The following is a 17,314-nucleotide window of genomic DNA, read 5'->3' as shown; positions in this document are numbered from 1 at the left end:
CGCTAAGACTTAGCTGCAGCCTTTCCCCACGCTCATCCCAGGCAACAAAGCCGAACAGGTCAATCGTCGACTGCAGGGTGGTGACGAAATCAACCGGCACGGCGCCGATATATTACACAGCGAGGTATATTGCCGTAGATTTGCGGGATTTTCCCCTCAACCTCGCTGATAGACGCTGCCCGATGCATGGAGTATATCGTTTGATTTCTTTTTCCTCCCTCTTATCTCCAGCGCCGACCAGTCTGGTGTCTGGTGCATGACAAAATTCTTGAATGGGAGAGGCCTGGATAGAATTGCACAATTCATGTGAACTCCGGCAGTGCTTGCTTCCCCTTATCGTTCCGAGTCAAGTCCACCGTCCAATGCCTGTCTTCCACATAGGATGCTTCCTCATCACCTGATATGGATGGACGTGCTGTGCCTGGAGTTTCTCCATAGCCACGAGTTGACGGGATCTCCGTAGCCCCTGTGATTGCTGGATCAAGGTGTCCTTGACATCATCGCGTTTGTCCAACATACGGCGGGGTCGACAACACACGGACATCCGAGATCCTATCCTATCTCGTCGCGGCGGAGGCCTACCGACGCCAGCGTACTCCGCACATCCTCTCTGCGGTAGCGGTCGGATCGATCTCATCCTTCGTACAGAAAGGGATACTATCTCTGGCGAGGATGCCGCCGCGCCGTCGTCCGAGCTTATTCCCAATGTAGTAAAAGTCGCGTCTGGCGTCTGCAAGATGCTGTAATCTTGCACGAGTCGGCGGTCCGCTCCTGGTTGGCGGCAATGCAGGAGAACCAAACAAGTAAAGTGTCCCCAGGGTGGTTGCGAGGAACGGGCGGCCAATCACCCCCGCACGCAGCAGGACGAAGCATTTCACGATGACGGGAGTTGGTTACATTTCCCCTGCTGACATCATTTCACATGCGTGCGTGTGAATGATGCCCCTCGTCCGGGGAGGGGCTGGTGGTTTCCCTGGTGATCTCGGTCGCTCGTTATAAGGCGTACGAGGAGGCGTGTTTCTTCATCCGGATTCTTCGGAGATCGCACGCGACAATTATCGAAAGACCCAAGCATAGAGGAACATTTGGATAGAGAGCTCCGTAAGAGGGTCGAGCTCTCTTTGCGACGTCAGCGGAAGCGGAAGAACGACGTCATTCACGATGGATGAAGTAATTCCACCCTGAAGGGGAAATCAAGTCTCCTGCATCTGTCGGTCGGGTTATCACTTGATGTGCACTCTCTTTCTCTTTCTCACCATAGCTGAATCCTCCATATTCACGTCCTGGTCGGGAGTCGCGGGTAAAATCAGCGACAGTCATAGGTGAGGTGTATAGTGTATCTGCCCCGCCACCCCGCCCTAAAGCTCCTGCTGGTTGACCGACACCACCTCAACTTCCTCCCTCCCTCTCTTTCTTCAACCACCTCCGTCGATCCATCGTCTCCCACGCACTCCCTTCACCATGTCTGGTTCATCCCCCAACCTCTACAGCTTCCCGAACAGCGATGCGCTGGCTCAACAATTGCGCCCGTACCTTCTCCAATGTCAAAACGCCGCCCTGAGCCGTCACCACAGCTTCCGAGTCGCCGTCTCTGGAGGCTCGCTCCCTGCCGTGCTGGCCAAGGCGCTGTTGGCCCCAGGAAACGGATCCTCCGAGGACACGCCGCAGTTCTCCAAGTGGGATATTTTCTTTGCCGATGAGCGCGCCGTGCCGCTCGACCACGAAGACAGCAACTACCGTCTCCTCAAGGATGAACTGCTCAACAAGATCCCCGAAGACCAGGGCCAACCGCGCGTCCACCCCATCGACCCCGACCACGTCAACGACGAGGACCCCCAGGAGCTCGCCGATCTGTACCAGGAGGAGCTGATGAAGGTCTTTGCCGCCAAGGACAGCGTCAAGTTGCCCGTGTTTGACCTCATCCTTCTCGGCTGTGGACCCGATGGCCACACCTGCAGTCTTTTCCCCGGTCATGAACTCCTGCGCGAAAAGGACGCCTGGGTCGCCGCCATTAGCGACTCGCCCAAACCCCCGTCGAAGCGCATCACCCTGACTTTGCCCGTCGTCGACCATGCCCTCCACGTAGCCTTCGTCGCCACCGGTGCCGGGAAGAAGGACATCATGAAGCAGATTTTCGACGCGGAGGAAGGCCGTAGTCTTCCCTCTGCCCTCGTCAACCAGGGTGCCGGCGAGAAGGTGAGCTGGTTCACCGACCACGCCGCCGTCGATGGTGTTGCGTTCCCCCGCCGTGGAAGCCTGTAACCGATGGGGAGGGACAATCGTCACGAAGGACCACGAATCAATTTCGGATTAGTTTGCAGGATTAAAACACAAAGGAATAAAAAAAATTCTGTTCTAGATCTTTGTATTCAATTATCGTTGTGGGAGTTTCCGGATGGGACTTAATATATAATATTCTGATCTCCAAGCGTTATGACGGTGGAACCCGCTTTCGGGTCTGATATTGAGTTGTAGGTTACGTGTATTACCTAGGACTTGTTTCTTGCTAGCAAATTGCGTGTGATTATCCTACATGGTGTTGTATTACCCAGACAATTCCAACAAGGGATATATGTGACATAGGGCTTCAGGCTGGATCATACGGGTTACAAGGACAGGAGTATGCTCATAAGTTGTCGGCCCGGCTAGTGGAAGATCATTTGGATATACGGAGTACTATAGCAGACTGGAATCATCCCACACATCGCGCTGATCACAGCCACAACGCAACAGCTCAATTGTCCTTGAACTGATTCTGGGAATCGATTCAACATCACTCCTCACGAGTAAGCGTCAATACCTCGTTGGATCTCTGTAATGATCTGCGAGGACAGTTCGTCCGCAATTTCCTGCAACGCCGCAGGAACTTTCGCGCTAATGGCATCAGCCAGCGCCTGCGAAGCGGTCTTCTGCTCTTGTAGCGAAGCCAGAACATCGTCGTCCAGACCATCGGCAACAAAGTCCGGCTTCGCGGCAATCAAATCGTCAATAAGAGTACCCACGGCGTCGGCAAGATCTTGAATTGGCGTCACCAAGCCAAGGGCTTGGATCGAAGTAAGAGCCGCTAGTCCGTTGACAGTAGTCGTCCCTTTGTTGATCACTGCTACCAGGTCATCTGAGGCGTCCTGGACGGCGGCTCCATCGACAGATCCGGTGGCATAGTTGCCCACGGTGGTTTTCACCACCGCGACTTGGTCGCTGACGCTTTGAATGACAGCTTCGTAGTCGGCTAGAGCCCGCTTGGCCTTCGCAATAGGCTCTGCGATGCTGGTGGCAACCAGGCTCAAGACAAGGACTGTACTGAAGAACTTCATTTTGCGGTATCAAGGAATACTATGAGGGAAGTTAAAGTCTTGGAAGAATATTTGAGTGGTGTTGATGCCGGCGTTGTTACCACCAGAAGGCCCGGATTCCACGCTCTATTTATGCCATCCGTCTTGTCAAGGACACATGCTACCGCGGTCTGTGTCGTGTTTATGAGGACGAAGGGCCATGTGCCCAAGAGACCCCTCGCCCTCAATAAACCAAGATGATGCGATGCACACCCTGGAGGAAAGGTGAATGGCCAATGTTCCTATTGCTTCGTCCCCCTGCCATTCTCAATCCGCGGTCATTCATGTAATGTGATATACCTTGCAGAAGAAGGTTAGATGTCTCTCGATGCATTGAAGGCTTTCCGAGGGCTGTCCTAACCCAGAGTTCATATCACACAGGCTCTTGCGGTAAATGCTTCAAGCAAGCTGCACATTTCCGCCTTGTTCAGGCCTTGTGCCATCACTCCCCAAGCATATAGGATTAAACACCCCATACCTTCAATAAGACTGAATGAGCTGGCGGGTCAATGGACGGTCGGTTTATGCAGCGGTTTCTGAAGAATCCATGTCAAGGCTAATCTCTTCTGCGGGGGTGGCTGCTTCTCGTCCACAAATCAGGGTGGATAGACAAAAGATCTATCTAGCCTTCTCAGGGAATAATAGCGACTGACAATATAGACTGCGCGAGTCATCAGCCAGATATATGATCCATAGATGCTATGGCCGGGCCACTGCAAGCAGGCCGATGTAACCTTTCCCTCGTATGGTGCTAGCGTAGAGTAAAGCTGCAACCCTTGATATTAGTGATGAAATTGGAATGCCACGGATAGCCAGCAGGCATTGCTTGCAGCGATTCTCAAACTATGTAGAGAAGTGTAAACACTAGTACTGCTTCTTCCGTATGCATCCTAAGCGCCGGCGTGACAGCGTAGGAATGCTAGAACGGTGGATAGCCATTTGTACAGCATTAAAGAACCAAAAGGTACAGTAACGACGAGTGCTTCCATAGAAAAATGCTCCAGGATATGTAGATGTCCAGTGTTGCTGTGATTTCAGAGCAGCATGAACCGGAATGATTCAGGGTTGGAGGGACCACGTGCAGCTGTCTGGTGGAGCTTCAACCCCAGCCAACCATCATCGTCATCGATTAATCAACCTCCAACAGCGATCTCCTTCGATCTCCCCATCTGTCAGCGTCTACCTGTCCGGTAGATGTGTGGTAGATTCCCTGGACACTATGCCGATTCCCACGCGGACTCCTTCTCTCCGGGAGCCGCGTAAACAGGTGAGTGTCAGTCCGTCCCTTGCCTTTGTTTATCCGTTATCCCCCCTCGCATGACCAGCAATCTGATGCCGCCCATCGCAGCTCTCAGTCAGTGGAGCCCGTACGAATGCATTGAAAAGCACTGCAGCTACGGAAACAACCGCTCCGGTGTCTTCTCCGAGCCCTACGAGCAGCAACGAAAATGGTGCGACGCGGAACAAAAGCCTCTTGCCCGTGCGAGACGATGGACGCCCTGCAAGCTCGTCTCGACTCCAACCGCAAGACACTCGATTGCCACAGAGAGGACTCCGACCGCCGCAGAAGTTGGCCATACAGAGGGAGCAGCCAACGTCCGGGTCTACCATTGCCGGTCGGCGCCAAAGCTTGATTCGACCCAGTCCTCCGAAGACAACTATACCCGCGAAGTCTGCAACTCCATCTGCAGCACAGAAAGGCAGACCTCCATCGCCCGCGAAAGCCAGCGTCGCCACCAAGCCAAATGTTGAACCCCCATCTCCAAGGAAGACGGACATGCCCCCACCCCCGCGTCCGGTCCGGTCAGCCTCCCTCCGACAACCCACGAGCTCTGGCCCCGGAGCATCCTCGACCCTCCGGGGCCATACACGTCATCGTAGCGTAGTGACTACGGCTTCTACCCAACCTATCGCGAAGAAGGTCGAACCTCCGTCACCCGTCACCACCACGCCGCGGTCACGAACCCAATTCACAACCTTCCAGCAACATTACTCGCCAAAGAAAGGCGCAACGCCACAACCCGCAACACCTTCGGTCAGGGCTCCGCCGGACTTGGACCCCTCCTTGATACCGTCATCCTGGCCCGAAATTGCTGCGCTGCAGACTGAGCTGCTACAGTTGAGTCTGTTGCATTCTTCGTCTCTGCAACAGACAGCAGAATGGAAAGCTACGGCGGAATCGGAACTTCGCAGTCTGTATGAATCAGTCGCAAGAGATTACCGCGGAGTTCTGAAGGAGGAAAGAGACAATCAGAGACAACTCAACGGACAAGCGTTGCATCGCTGGTTCGGTAACTGTCGCGAACATAACGGTAGCTTGGGTTTCGCCGCACAGATCCAGGACCTTTCACGGGTATTGCAGGAGGTGTGCGATCTGACGGAAAGCCCCGGGGGACGGTACGCCAATCTCGTGCAGGAATTTGAATCGTGGTTCCGGCAGGCCGATGAAATCCGAAACGTCCGTCTGTACGGGGAGGACGAGTTGGACCCTGTCGCCTTTGTCGATCCAATGAAGGCTGCATGGAAGGAGGAGGTTCAGTCCATGATGCTGAAGCTCGAGCTTTGCTTAAGGCGACTCCAGAGCCTCGACATTCTTGGCTACGGAGAGGTAGAGCGACTTGAACAGTCGACTCTCTTTCGAGTTGCCAAAGGCCTGGATGAGATGGTCAATCTGATGGTCGGCGAGCTCAACGCGGTCCTACGGATAGAGGCCGACATTGTTAGATCCGAGCGGCAGTGGGTCAGTCAGGTCGCGGAACAGCAGCCTGCACCGAAGCCTTTGCATGGACAGCCTCCGCGAGTGGGAATGTGGAGACAGCCGGCAGTGAAGACGTAATCTGCTGGTGCAGTCGGAACATCTGTCGAAGATGGGCAGTGGAGAGAGCCAACCGGCCTGGGACGCGGCGAAGAACCAGGGAACGGTCTCAGGGACGGATATTCCTTGCAAACTGGTTTCCCGAGATATCCCTGACAAACCTGATTGACAGGGACTAAGTATCGCCTAAGCCGGGCAGGTTCCTTGATTTCGCGTTACATGACAGACTGGAGAGATGAATCCAGACCGTCGAGGTTTCCCACCATCACGCAGCCTTAGTCGTATCACAGTGCGGTCGGGTTGCGCTTTGATATCTCCTGGAATAGTCACCAGGGCTATGAATTTCCATAGGGTGGATGGTGCCACGGCGTGTCCGTACTAGTATGAGGATACATGTGTATTGACGACTATGATGAAACGAAATGAACGATCGACATTTTAGAGCGAAACTACAGGATGAATCCTGGGTCATATCCGGATTGGGGTCGCAAAATATATTCGAGACGATCGTGTGCTACGAACACCAGTACCAACTGTAGACCTTGTACGCAGTAACCAAGCAATCAAATAATCACCAGCTAGTATACCAGATCGCATATGCCTAGGTAGAAATCATCTTGTACTATGATTGCGATGGTAGGCCCGAAGTAGTGGCGTCATGATAGGGCGAGTCGTGGATCCGCAGTGTAACGTGAGAACCTCCGTTGTCTCTCGCGCTCTTCCTTCGTCCTCCCTCTTGCTCTCTTCCACCTCGCCCTCATCTTGATCCACTCCATGGCGCTTTGATCGGATCCCTTTCGTTTCTCCCTTCATCTGTCTATCTGTCGTCGTTGGATGTCAACGGAGTCCTTCAGCCCAGTCGACGCGGGTCAAATGGATCTCTCCTCCACCGCGTCCGTCCAGCAGCTACACCCTCGGGACTCATCCCATCCATGAATTAATTCGTCATCGACCATCGGAGGGTTCGCCTCGGACCTGTCAACGTCCAACTGCCTGGTTCTGGTGGAGCATCGTCGGCACTCCTCCTCCCTCGTCGGTTCGTCCCCGTTCTGTTGCTTTCTGGCCCAGATTTGCCCCTCCCTGGTACCTAATCTCCTGCGAACGAACAGCCCGAATCCTGTGTTGGTCCGACTAATTGTCTAGGTTCGTACCAGGTTTTTCCTCCGTTGTCTGCTACAGTCTCCTTCGATGGGCCGATCGCCGCCTAGAACCACAGGTCGATAGCCGGAGCTCCATTCCGCGCTGTTCCTCTTCGGTTCCTTTCGTCCACTCCGCTCGCGTTGATTTTTGCCTCTCTCTTCGCATTCACCCTGGACCTTGCTCAGACCTCACGTTTCGTCTGATCTTCTCATCATCTCCATCGCCCTTGACGACTGCCTCATATTCTCCGTTTCGTCCTCGTCTTACGCCCACCTGGAACTGACGTCATCCTCCAAAAAGACTCACGCGCGCAATGATCTCTCATCACTGAGTCCCGTTGCCCCCCACCCTCACCATGAAGAATCGACTGTACGATCGGATCTGGCGCCGGGAATCCGGAGAGGCCTCCCAATACACCAGTATCCGTGGCCTCTACGGATCCAAGGAATGGGTGGACGACCTGGACATCGTGAACGAGCTGGGTGGACATACAGGCTGTGTCAATGCATTATGGTATGTGACCCCGCTCGCCTGTGTCTGTGGGCGCGCTGTTCTGACAGCTGCATAGTTGGTCCCGATCAGGCCGACTTTTGGCCTCCGGGTCCGATGACCTACACCTCAATATCTATTCATACCAGCCCGAATCGTCCACCGCACCCTTTTCCTTGAACACCACCGTCTCTACCGGCCACCGCGCGAACATCTTCTCCGTCAAATTTATGCCTCATTCCAATGATCGAACGGTTGTAACCTGTGCGGGGGACCATCAGGTGCGCATTTTCGACATCGAATATTCCAACAGCAATCGCAATGTCGAAACCACCTCTGCCTTTTCGGCCTCCGCTCGCAGCCAGCGCTTCAACAACTTCTTCACCAACACGCGTTACCTGAGCGAAGCGAACACCAATGCCCGTGTTTATCGCAGCCATGCGGACCGTGTCAAGCGTATCGTCACCGAATCCTCCCCCTACCTCTTCCTCACGTGCTCGGAAGATGGAGAAGTACGCCAATGGGATCTGCGCCAGCCATCGTCCGCCTACCCGAGGCCGAAAGGCGGACAAGGTTCGTTTGCGTATCGGCCCGGAATCGAGCATGATTCCTCGAATACCCCTCCGCCATTGATCTCTTACAAAAAACATCACCTTGATCTCAACACGATATCATGCTCACCGACGCAACCGCATTATATTGCTCTGGGCGGGGCGCATCTCCACTGTTTCCTCCATGATCGACGTATGCTGGGCCGCGACCTCCTCGCGGAGAGCGGGGATCCAGGTGGCTCGCCTGGATTTAGTGGGAGCCGCGATGACGAGCTGATGGGGAAGGCGACAAGATGTGTTCGGAGATTTGCGCCGCACGGGAAGCGGCGGATGAAGCCGCGGGACAATGGCCACATCACGGCTTGTAAAATTAGCGATGCCAACCCGAACGAGATGGTCGTGAGCTGGTCTGGCGATCACATATACAGCTTTGATCTCATCCGCAGCCCCGACGCGATGGAGGCGGAGAAAGCGCCCTCGGATACCGGTAAAACCAGCGGGCAAGACCGAAAGCGTAAGCGCCAGAACGGAGCATCAATGTCCTCGAGCTCTAGTAGCACACGGCGGCCTTCTCGTCAGCGTTCGTCGAGACAGAGGGATACAGGGGACATCGCCTTTCGGGTCCGCTATGGAAATGGCGAGTCGGAGGATGTCCCGCTTGCTCCATTCCAGAATGCCAATGCAACAACCCGTGAGATCCTGGAACAGACGCGGTACTCCGTGTTAAATGAAGCCCAGCGGCTAAGTATGCGTATCGCGAAGGGCCTTGTTAAACTCCGAAAGTCCCTCTTTTCGCTCGAAGCCTCCCTGCGCGAAACAGGCGATGACTCTAGTCAGGCCGACCTGACACCTTATACCGAATCATTCTCTACAGCGTTGACCTACGCAGCTACATATCTATCTCAAATGGAGGAAGTGATGCGGGACTGGAGGTATCCTATGAATCCTACCCCCGAGGTCGTGCGATTCCAGCAATCTCTCCGCCGTAACCGGCAATCCTCCTGGAGGTTTGTGCAAGCCTCAGGGGTCTTAGCTCGAGTCTTGGGTGGCCAGATTGGAGATTTGCCAGAGGATGTAGACATTGACGTGGAAACCTTTCAGCAGATCACGCCGGCCCCCAACGAAAATAACTCTCTAGACCGAAAATCCCAGTTTGGCTACGACTTCCTTAAAGCTATATTGCTTTTTGTTGAGTCTGGTAGGGAAGGTCTGCTGGCAGGCTTCCGCCGTGACTCTGCCCTTCGACGCAACCAGGCCCGTTATCCACTGTCTGCTACTGCAGATGATAGCGCCATCGAATCGATATTGATCCCTTATCTCCAGGACTTGTCGAGTGATGCTCCTGTCGTTAACGTCGATGCGTCTCGGTTTGAACATGATAGCAACCGGTTCCTCTTCCATACCCAGCATGCAGCTGTGACAGCCTTCGGAAACGCTGTGAGGCTACCGCTGGAAGACCTAGATAACGCGGCTGCTAGGGTCGATAGTGGGAACGACTCCTCCGATGCGCAACTCCAAGCTCTCGACGGACCAGCCGCGACGCGTTTCTGGGCACTGAAGGTTGGTCGTGGTATATTGATGGATGTCGGCACCGGAGTGAACTATGAGTTCGTCAACAGGGCTTTTGGCGGCCTGCACGCGATCCTTGAGGAGGATTCCGAAACAGAAGTTATTCCAGAGAGGAGCCAAGAAGATATCGACGTCGGTATGGAAGACGAACCGATAGCCCAATTACTAGCAGCTGCTTCGTCTTCCCCTAGAACCCGCTCCCCCTCTTCTATGTCACTGGAAGGCCTTACAATGACGGGTGATCGCCATGGCGATCGTACTGCCGAGAGCGATGACAGTGAGCCAGACCTGGCTGAAGAGGATGACAATGAGGACGGGAACAACCCAGAGGAGGATGGCGACAGTGGGGATGATTTCGCGATGAGCACCGGTGGTTCTTCTGGGGACAGCGATTATGATACCGACCCAGAAGAGAACATGTTTAGATTGAATGGTCTTCGGCATGCGCGTCGGGAGGATGTGGATCTTGATGTTCCTTGCTCCCCGCACACCAAAGTCTACCGGGGACACTGCAATATCAAAACGGTGAAGGATGTTAACTACTTTGGGTTGAACGATGAGTATGTGGTGAGCGGCAGCGACGATGGGAACTTGTTCATCTGGGATCGCAAGACAGGCAACCTGGTCAACATTCTCGAAGGAGATAGCGAAGTGGTTAATGTTGTGCAAGGTAGGTTGATACCCTAATATATCCGATAATCCGAAACACTAACGTTTATGCAGGCCATCCATACGAGCCCACTATCGCCGCCTCTGGGATCGACAGCACCATCAAAGTATTTTCCGTTGACCGACATGCTCAGGAATCTGCTCGTCGTGGCATCAACATCCTCGACCCTGATAACCCGTGCAATGTCCTGGGACCTAGGATCCGCGGTGTCGGTGGTCTGAAGAGCTGCAAACGCATTCAGGACAGCTACCAGATTTTGAGTCAAAATGACGTAGACCGACGAGGTGGTATGAGCGATGCGATCCTTGCCGTAAGTTTCCGGTGTGTCTCAAGCTGTAGAGTTCAGTATCTGATGTGTCCACAGAGAGAATTTCTGGCACAGCTCGCCGACGGTGCCAGAAACCGACAGGCCGCCACCGGAACTGGCGATGGCACATTCGTCCTGAATAATAACAATTGCCATGTAAGTCTCATCATCGCGTTCACAGATGGTTCAGGTGTTGACTCTATGCAGATGATGTGACCCACATGCATATATCACGGAAAGGTTACGCAGTTGAAAGAGGGAGCAGTTTATCACTTTCGTTATAGATCCGCTCTTTTTCCCCCCTAGTATTTGTATATATTATTATTCTTGGGCCTTGGAATACCGACGTGAAGCCATTATGATCGGGGCTAGGGCCCATTCCTCGAAGTTTGAGTACATTGAGAATGGATACAATTCATCGTCAGAGGATAAGGCACTCGGTGTGTAGATATTGATGCCTCGGTGATCAGGCAGCAGATACTTATCGCCACGTGACGATAAAAGACTCCCCGCATCGAAAAATGAAGATTTCTCCACGCGAAGCCAAAGGGAAAGAGTCAGGACACCTGCGTACCTACAAGTGATAGCAGATAGCTAAAGGACTGAGGCCTATATTGGATGATTCTGCCCATCTGACGGCCTCAGCCCACTGCCAATTGCTTGCAATCCGCTTAATTGGGCACTTCTTGTCCCCTAAGTACGCCTCTCTCGCAAATCGCATATAGATATATCGTCTACAATTTACACATTATGCCCGACTTTATCCAGAAGCGAGCGGAACTGACAGCTCGGCTCTATGTTGACCCTCACAACCCGCATCGATACCTTGCGCGGGGCCTAATTCACGAGCAACTCGGGTTCGGTGATCTCGCCTCGGCCGATGCGTATCGTTCCCTGTCGTTGCTAGAGTCCGTGGTGGATCCGGATTCCTGCGAATTCCATGCTAGACGGCGCATATCTGAAGAGAAACCTACTGGAGGTCAGGACAATGGCGATGGCGATGAGGAGGAGGAGGATGATGATGATGATGAGGACGACGCATATGCGCCCATCACGCAGCAGGAATACGATGCACTGATCGGGGACGTATACGCCTTGTTGGTCCGAAGCCTGGTCAGCTGCGGGTGTTTTCGAGATGCTTTTGAGTTCTGTGTGCGTGGATTGGCCATATTGGACGATGCAACTGGCAGCACCACTGCGACGAAGACACTCCAAGAGCAGATGGAGATCATCAAGCAGGTCTATATCTCCAAACGACCGCAGAAAAGCACCACAGACGACGTGGAAATCGACCCAAGCGCCTTGGACGCCCAGGGCTTCGCCCGTCGAGTCCTCTATCCCTGGAACGAGCACGAGCCGGATCGAAAGTCTCCCGAGACCTTGCAGCTACTAAACGAGCGACTCAAGGACGTAGCGCCTAAATGCGAGGTCCGCGCCGTCGCTCTGCCCGCATTGCACGGATCAACAACCGAAGCGAACCCCAATGACAACCCCGAGGTGTCGATCCAGCTCGGTCTCTTCGCCCGGGAAGACATCGCCCCAGGAGAGATCATCCTCCGCGAGACCTCCCTCCTCACCGCTACCAACCGACTCCACGACGACCTCTGCGATGCCTGCAACGCACCCCTCCCCGACCTCGCCTCCGAGAACCCACCCGTTGCCTGCGCCGACTGCGCCGACATCGTCTTCTGCAGCCAGGCGTGCCACGACACCGCACAGGAAGTCTACCACGGCGCCGTCTGCGGCCTCATGGAGAACCTCGAGTCCATCGGCAAGGACGTCCCCGACCCCAAGGACAAAGCGGACTACCTCTACCTGCTGTTGCTGGGGCGCGCGCTCGCCATGGCAGCCACGCAGGATGTGCACCCGCTCGATTTGCCCGAGATCAAGTACATCTGGGGCGACTTCCACGAGTACCTCTCCGGCGAGGGCACGACGGCTGCGCAGAAAGAGGGCGGCGACCCGGACCCCATTGCGGCGCTCCCATTCTCCTTCCAGCTGAATGTGCTCCAACCCATGCGTTTCCTCGAGGAAATGGAACTTGACCCGTACGCCTCCCTCCCGCGCTACGACACCTGGGTGCTCAACACCCTCTACGCCAAGTTCCGCGGCACGGCCTCCGGACGTCTGTCGACCTGGGATGGCGGCCCGGAGCTGTGTGCCGTGCATCCGCTCTGGTGTCTGGCGAATCATTCGTGTGATCCGAACGTGCGCTGGGAGTGGGGTGGCGAGATCACTTTTCGTGCGCGGAGCGAGGCCGAACGGCCCGTCTGGACAAAGCGGAATAAAGACTCCGCGGATGGAGGGCCTCCTTCGTCGCGACGGCCTGGCGAGGGTATCAAGGCTGACGAGGAGATCTTGAACCACTACTGCGATGTGGGGTTGGATGTGAAGGAGAGGAGGGAGTGGGCTCGGGGTGCCCTGGGTGGATGGTGTCTCTGTGATCGGTGCATGTGGGAGGCGGACGAGTAGTTGGCATACGGGCTGGTGCGATTGATTTTGATACCCTGGATCTTGATAGAGCTACGAGTGGACGTGAACTATATAGACCAATAGACTGCTGAGGGATTGTGTATGACCTTTCTTATTGTAACCAGATCAATTACCTAATCCCCGCCTCGAATGTCAATACCAATCTCCAATTATGTCCCTGTAGATACATGTCCCTCCTTGTGTTCATACACAACGCAAATATGCTACGCCTGCGAGTTAGTCGCGACCTCGACGAGGCGGTGAACGCGACGGTGACCGTGAATTGGAGTATCTGCGTCGGCGGTACCGCGGAGGGGACCGGGACGGGGAACGAGAGGCGGAGATGCTTCGCTCTCCACGCCGGGGCGGTGGCGACCTAGATGCAGAGGAGTAGCGACGAGCCCGTCCCTTGCGAGGAGGCGTGACTGATCGCGAGACTGAGCGGGATGGGGACCTCGAGCGTCCACGTCGGCTATAAGTATCAGCCCGTTTCCGGGGAGGCGTGATGGACCGCGACGGTGATCTGGTCACGCTGCGGGAATACGATCTTGCACGAGCGCGTCGAGGGGGCGTCCGTGACCGACTGTCAGATACGGAGCGACGGCTCCTCGACACCGGAGACCTCGACCGCGAGGGCGTATAGCTGTAGCTGCGAGAGGATCCGGAGATGGACCGGGAGTACGACCGGCCTCGACTGACGGACCGTCCACGGCCGCGACTCCGCGAAGGGGAGCGGGAGTATGAGTAGGAGCGGGAACGGGAACGGGGAGAGCAGGTAGAGCAGGTGGAATGCGATCTGCTGGAGACGGACGATGCCGGACTGGCGGCACGAGCAGGCAACGCGGGAACCGTGGGCTTGGGGAGGTTCTTCAGGTGCTCGCGCATCTCCTCGGTGAGAATACCGAACCCAATACTTGTGAAGTAGTTGATGGAGAAGCGGGTGTTGCGCGGGTTGTCCGTCGGGAAGAGACCCTCGAAGCTGGGGCGGAGGATTTCATCCTTCATCTGTTCGTGCAATTTGGGTAGACCAAGGTGTTCGCCGAGGTCCTGGAAAAGGATCTTGATGAAGATACGACTGCTGGATGTCGTCTCCTCCTCGTTCAGATGGATTATGGACATAACATGCCAGCCGATGGCATCAGTGCTGAGCATGTGACCGAAGAAACGTGCAATGTTGCGCAGACGGTTGGTCTCGTAGCGATGGATGGTGTCGTAGTATTTGGCAAAGGCAGCCTCAAATAGATCAGACCAGAGGCGGTTGATCTTGGCAAATCTCTCTCCGATCAAACCGTAGAACTTGGAGTAAGTCCGCTCCTGCGAGCAACATTCGATGATCATCGACGGTAACTCATGCTCCAGACCAGCCGGCAATGAGATCTTCATCAGTTTGTGGCAGCATTCTTCAAAATCGATGCTAGACATGATGGTCAGGTAGATCGTCCGTCGCAGGTTGACGAGATCTGTGTTGCTCGCATCCTTGATATCCATCTTCTGTTCCTCGTCGGATTCCTCGTCCGAGCTCACGTCCGACTCATCCTCATCCTCCTCCTCATCGCTGCCTTCCCCTAGGATCTCTGCCTTCAGTCGCTTGTATGCCTCCTCGTGCTCCTCCCATTGCGCATCGTACTTGAAGATATTCAGACTGTCCTGAGTTTCGATCTCGTCGTCTAGACCAAGACGATGCGTGATCTGATCTTCCTCTTCCACGAGATCCAACTCATCCTTGATGGCCGGGTTATCCTTGTAGCGATCCTTGCGAACCTGGAATAGGACTTCGATCATGTACTGGACTCGCTTGTCGATATCGGCTTCGTGGAGGATGTTGCGGAATTGGTCGAACACCGCCAGGGCGATGGGACCGCTCATCTCCTCCAAATGCTGCCCGACTTCCCTCGTGAGACCGACGGCGATTTCGACACTATCATCGGTGGGCTTGTGAAGGAGAAGCAGAAGGATCTGAGCCGCGAGCATTTCGTGCACCACCTGTTGGTTACACAGGTGCGCGATAAAGGTGGTCGAGGATATGCAAACCGCTTTGTCGTTTCGTTTGAACGCCTTCCGGAACTGAACGATGAGTCGACTGAGGAGCAACTCCCCGACCTGGGGTAGCTTTGTGTTGACGATGGCGGCCATGGCAGCATAGATGGGAGTGAACGGTAAACTCGCGGCCTGTGCCTTCATGATGCTGCGACAGAACAGACCACGTCCCCGGACCAGGTTCTCCCCAAAGAGCTCCGGAACGATATGCTTGATGTTCGACACGTTCACCTTGTTGATGAGACCGTTGATGGACTTTTTCAATGCCTCCCAGGCCATTCGCTGGTACTCCTTGCTGGTCTTGTCGGTGATCTGCGCCTGCAGAGCACGGAGACGGGCGGGTGGGATGTAAGTACCACCCGATCGCATGTTCAATAGCTTCTCATACTCTGCTTTCGCCGCAGCCTGCTTCTCCTCCTCGGTCATGGGTTTGCGCGCCGCCTCTTGCTTTTCATGCTGACGAACGCGCTCGGCGAGTTGGCGCTCTCTCTCGATCGCGCGCTCCGAATCAATCCGGGGCACATCACCATCTTCCTTGTACGAATCACCGGGGGGAGACCGCCGACGGTTGGGGGACGGTGAGCGCGAGGGCGGCGAGCGCTTTCGAGAACCCGACGGCTGGGGAGAGTACGCGGCGGGAGGAGGGGTGGGCACGCGCACCGCGGACTGCAAAGCGGCGGAGTCGGTCATCTTGATAGTGGACAGAGACCGGGTGCCTCCAAGGTGAAGGTGAAGGAGAAGGTGAAGGAGGTGACGCTGGCGGAAGCAAAAGCGTGAAGGCGGCGAGGGCGAAAGAAAGTTAGCGTGGCACGTGACGCGACAGGGAATCGATTTAGCGTCTCCGCATTGGCTTTCTGGACTAGGGAGAGGCCACTTTCAATCAACAACCTCGTCTCGTGCGATCCCCCTCGGTTGGTTCTTCCGGACGACAATTGACTCTCACTATGGTATGCGGTCTTCCTGGGACTCGACTACAATAGAGGTGGTACTCACTGACGATATGACGATTTAGCTGGGCCAAATAGTCGGATCCGCCATGCTCTTGGCCGCTACCGCGATCTTCCTTTACTACACTGCGTGGACTCTGCTTATGGTGCGCCTGACGCGTGATGACTACCCCCGGCCTGAATGCGCTTACTGATGTCTTCCCAGCCCTTTGTTGACCCGGGTCATCCTCTCCACGATCTGTTCCCACCGCGCGTGTGGGCGATTCGCATTCCCGTCATCCTCACTCTGTTGGGTTCGGCCGTGGTGGGCACCTTTATCGGTATTGTGATGATCAACAGCAACAAGAAGAAGGCAGCCAAGGCCAAGGCAGCGGCGAAGAAAAAGACTTGAGCTGGAGGGATGTTGCGGGGTTCGGAACGGGGACCGGCGCGTTCCCACGCCATATACCCGACCACCTTGACGATGACTGTATCAATATCTTGTTTTCCATCCGTGGCATTCTTGTTCAGCGAATGTTTCTTTTTTTGGGGCCTTAATACACCGTGACCGGCGACTTCCTCGAGGAGATTAATAATGTGGTGGCATGGACATCCAGGTACCAGCTATGAATGACCTGTTCAATAGAAACCAAGAAGATGTTTGTCTTGGATCTCCTGACCACATTCGCGTCATAATATGTGGCGAGCGTGGCGGTGACCGGTATCACGTGGACAGACCTGTTTTTCCGACCTGAAAGTTGTAGAGAAAGGCGACAGTAAACGCCGGAGAACCGAGGGAGAGCGAGATGGATGAGGCAGCAACAGCACCTGGGCAACCACCCGACCTCAGGTAAGGTGATTACCGCCCGTGACGAGGTGGGGGTCGGTTGGGGTGCCTGAATGGGGGCCGATGACGGGCTCTGGGGCTGGTCTGGGCCAATCCGCGGACGGGATGGGGGCATGGGGTCCCGTGATTCCCTCATCCGGTAAGAACCGTAAAACGGCG

The 17,314-nt window shown here is 55.1% G+C and overlaps 7 protein-coding genes across 7 annotated transcripts; 5 read left to right on the top strand and 2 right to left on the bottom strand.

Annotated features, from left to right (window-relative positions):
* The first annotated feature begins 1,268 nt into the window (after positions 1–1,268).
* Positions 1,269–2,376, top strand: BDV59DRAFT_71313 (6-phosphogluconolactonase). Its single transcript, XM_073696961.1, has one exon. It carries the CDS (start codon positions 1,462–1,464, stop codon positions 2,260–2,262), a length of 801 nt encoding a protein of 266 aa, XP_073546009.1. The 5' UTR covers positions 1,269–1,461; the 3' UTR covers positions 2,263–2,376.
* A 404-nt stretch (positions 2,377–2,780) lies between these two features.
* On the bottom strand, positions 2,781–3,314 carry BDV59DRAFT_203691 (cell wall mannoprotein 1 family protein; the record flags this gene model as incomplete). The annotated part of the gene is made up of 1 exon (XM_073694315.1): positions 2,781–3,314. One exon carries the CDS (start codon positions 3,312–3,314, stop codon positions 2,781–2,783), a length of 534 nt encoding a protein of 177 aa, XP_073546008.1.
* Positions 3,315–4,551: 1,237 nt separating this feature from the next.
* Positions 4,552–6,168, top strand: BDV59DRAFT_203690 (uncharacterized protein; the record flags this gene model as incomplete). The annotated part of the gene is made up of 2 exons (XM_073694314.1): positions 4,552–4,599; positions 4,681–6,168. 2 exons carry the CDS (start codon positions 4,552–4,554, stop codon positions 6,166–6,168), a joined length of 1,536 nt encoding a protein of 511 aa, XP_073546007.1.
* Positions 6,169–7,301: 1,133 nt separating this feature from the next.
* Positions 7,302–11,400, top strand: BDV59DRAFT_71269 (WD repeat-containing protein). The gene is made up of 5 exons (XM_073696960.1): positions 7,302–7,800; positions 7,856–10,566; positions 10,620–10,876; positions 10,931–11,029; positions 11,081–11,400. The coding sequence occupies exons 1-5, from the start codon at positions 7,643–7,645 to the stop codon at positions 11,087–11,089; spliced, it is 3,234 nt and encodes a 1,077-aa protein (XP_073546006.1). The 5' UTR covers positions 7,302–7,642; the 3' UTR covers positions 11,090–11,400.
* A 223-nt stretch (positions 11,401–11,623) lies between these two features.
* Positions 11,624–13,345, top strand: BDV59DRAFT_203688 (putative MYND domain protein; the record flags this gene model as incomplete). Its single annotated transcript, XM_073694313.1, has 1 exon — positions 11,624–13,345. The coding sequence occupies one exon, from the start codon at positions 11,624–11,626 to the stop codon at positions 13,343–13,345; it is 1,722 nt and encodes a 573-aa protein (XP_073546005.1).
* Positions 13,346–13,452: 107 nt separating this feature from the next.
* Positions 13,453–16,534, bottom strand: BDV59DRAFT_71184 (uncharacterized protein). Its single transcript, XM_073696958.1, has 2 exons — positions 16,376–16,534; positions 13,453–16,241 (listed from the first exon to the last, which is right to left on the bottom strand). Exon 2 carries the CDS (start codon positions 16,070–16,072, stop codon positions 13,583–13,585), a length of 2,490 nt encoding a protein of 829 aa, XP_073546004.1. The 5' UTR covers positions 16,073–16,241; positions 16,376–16,534; the 3' UTR covers positions 13,453–13,582.
* Positions 16,200–16,791, top strand: BDV59DRAFT_71090 (dolichol phosphate-mannose biosynthesis regulatory protein). The gene is made up of 3 exons (XM_073696955.1): positions 16,200–16,329; positions 16,395–16,475; positions 16,535–16,791. The coding sequence occupies exons 1-3, from the start codon at positions 16,327–16,329 to the stop codon at positions 16,718–16,720; spliced, it is 270 nt and encodes an 89-aa protein (XP_073546003.1). The 5' UTR covers positions 16,200–16,326; the 3' UTR covers positions 16,721–16,791.
* The last annotated feature ends 523 nt before the right edge of the window (positions 16,792–17,314 follow it).

The sequence above is a fragment of the Aspergillus ambiguus genome (assembly GCF_047715705.1).
Source record: "Aspergillus ambiguus strain CBS 117.58 unplaced genomic scaffold BDV59scaffold_26, whole genome shotgun sequence".
Lineage (NCBI taxonomy): Eukaryota > Fungi > Ascomycota > Eurotiomycetes > Eurotiales > Aspergillaceae > Aspergillus > Aspergillus ambiguus.
This window is presented reverse-complemented; position numbering and strand designations above follow the sequence as displayed.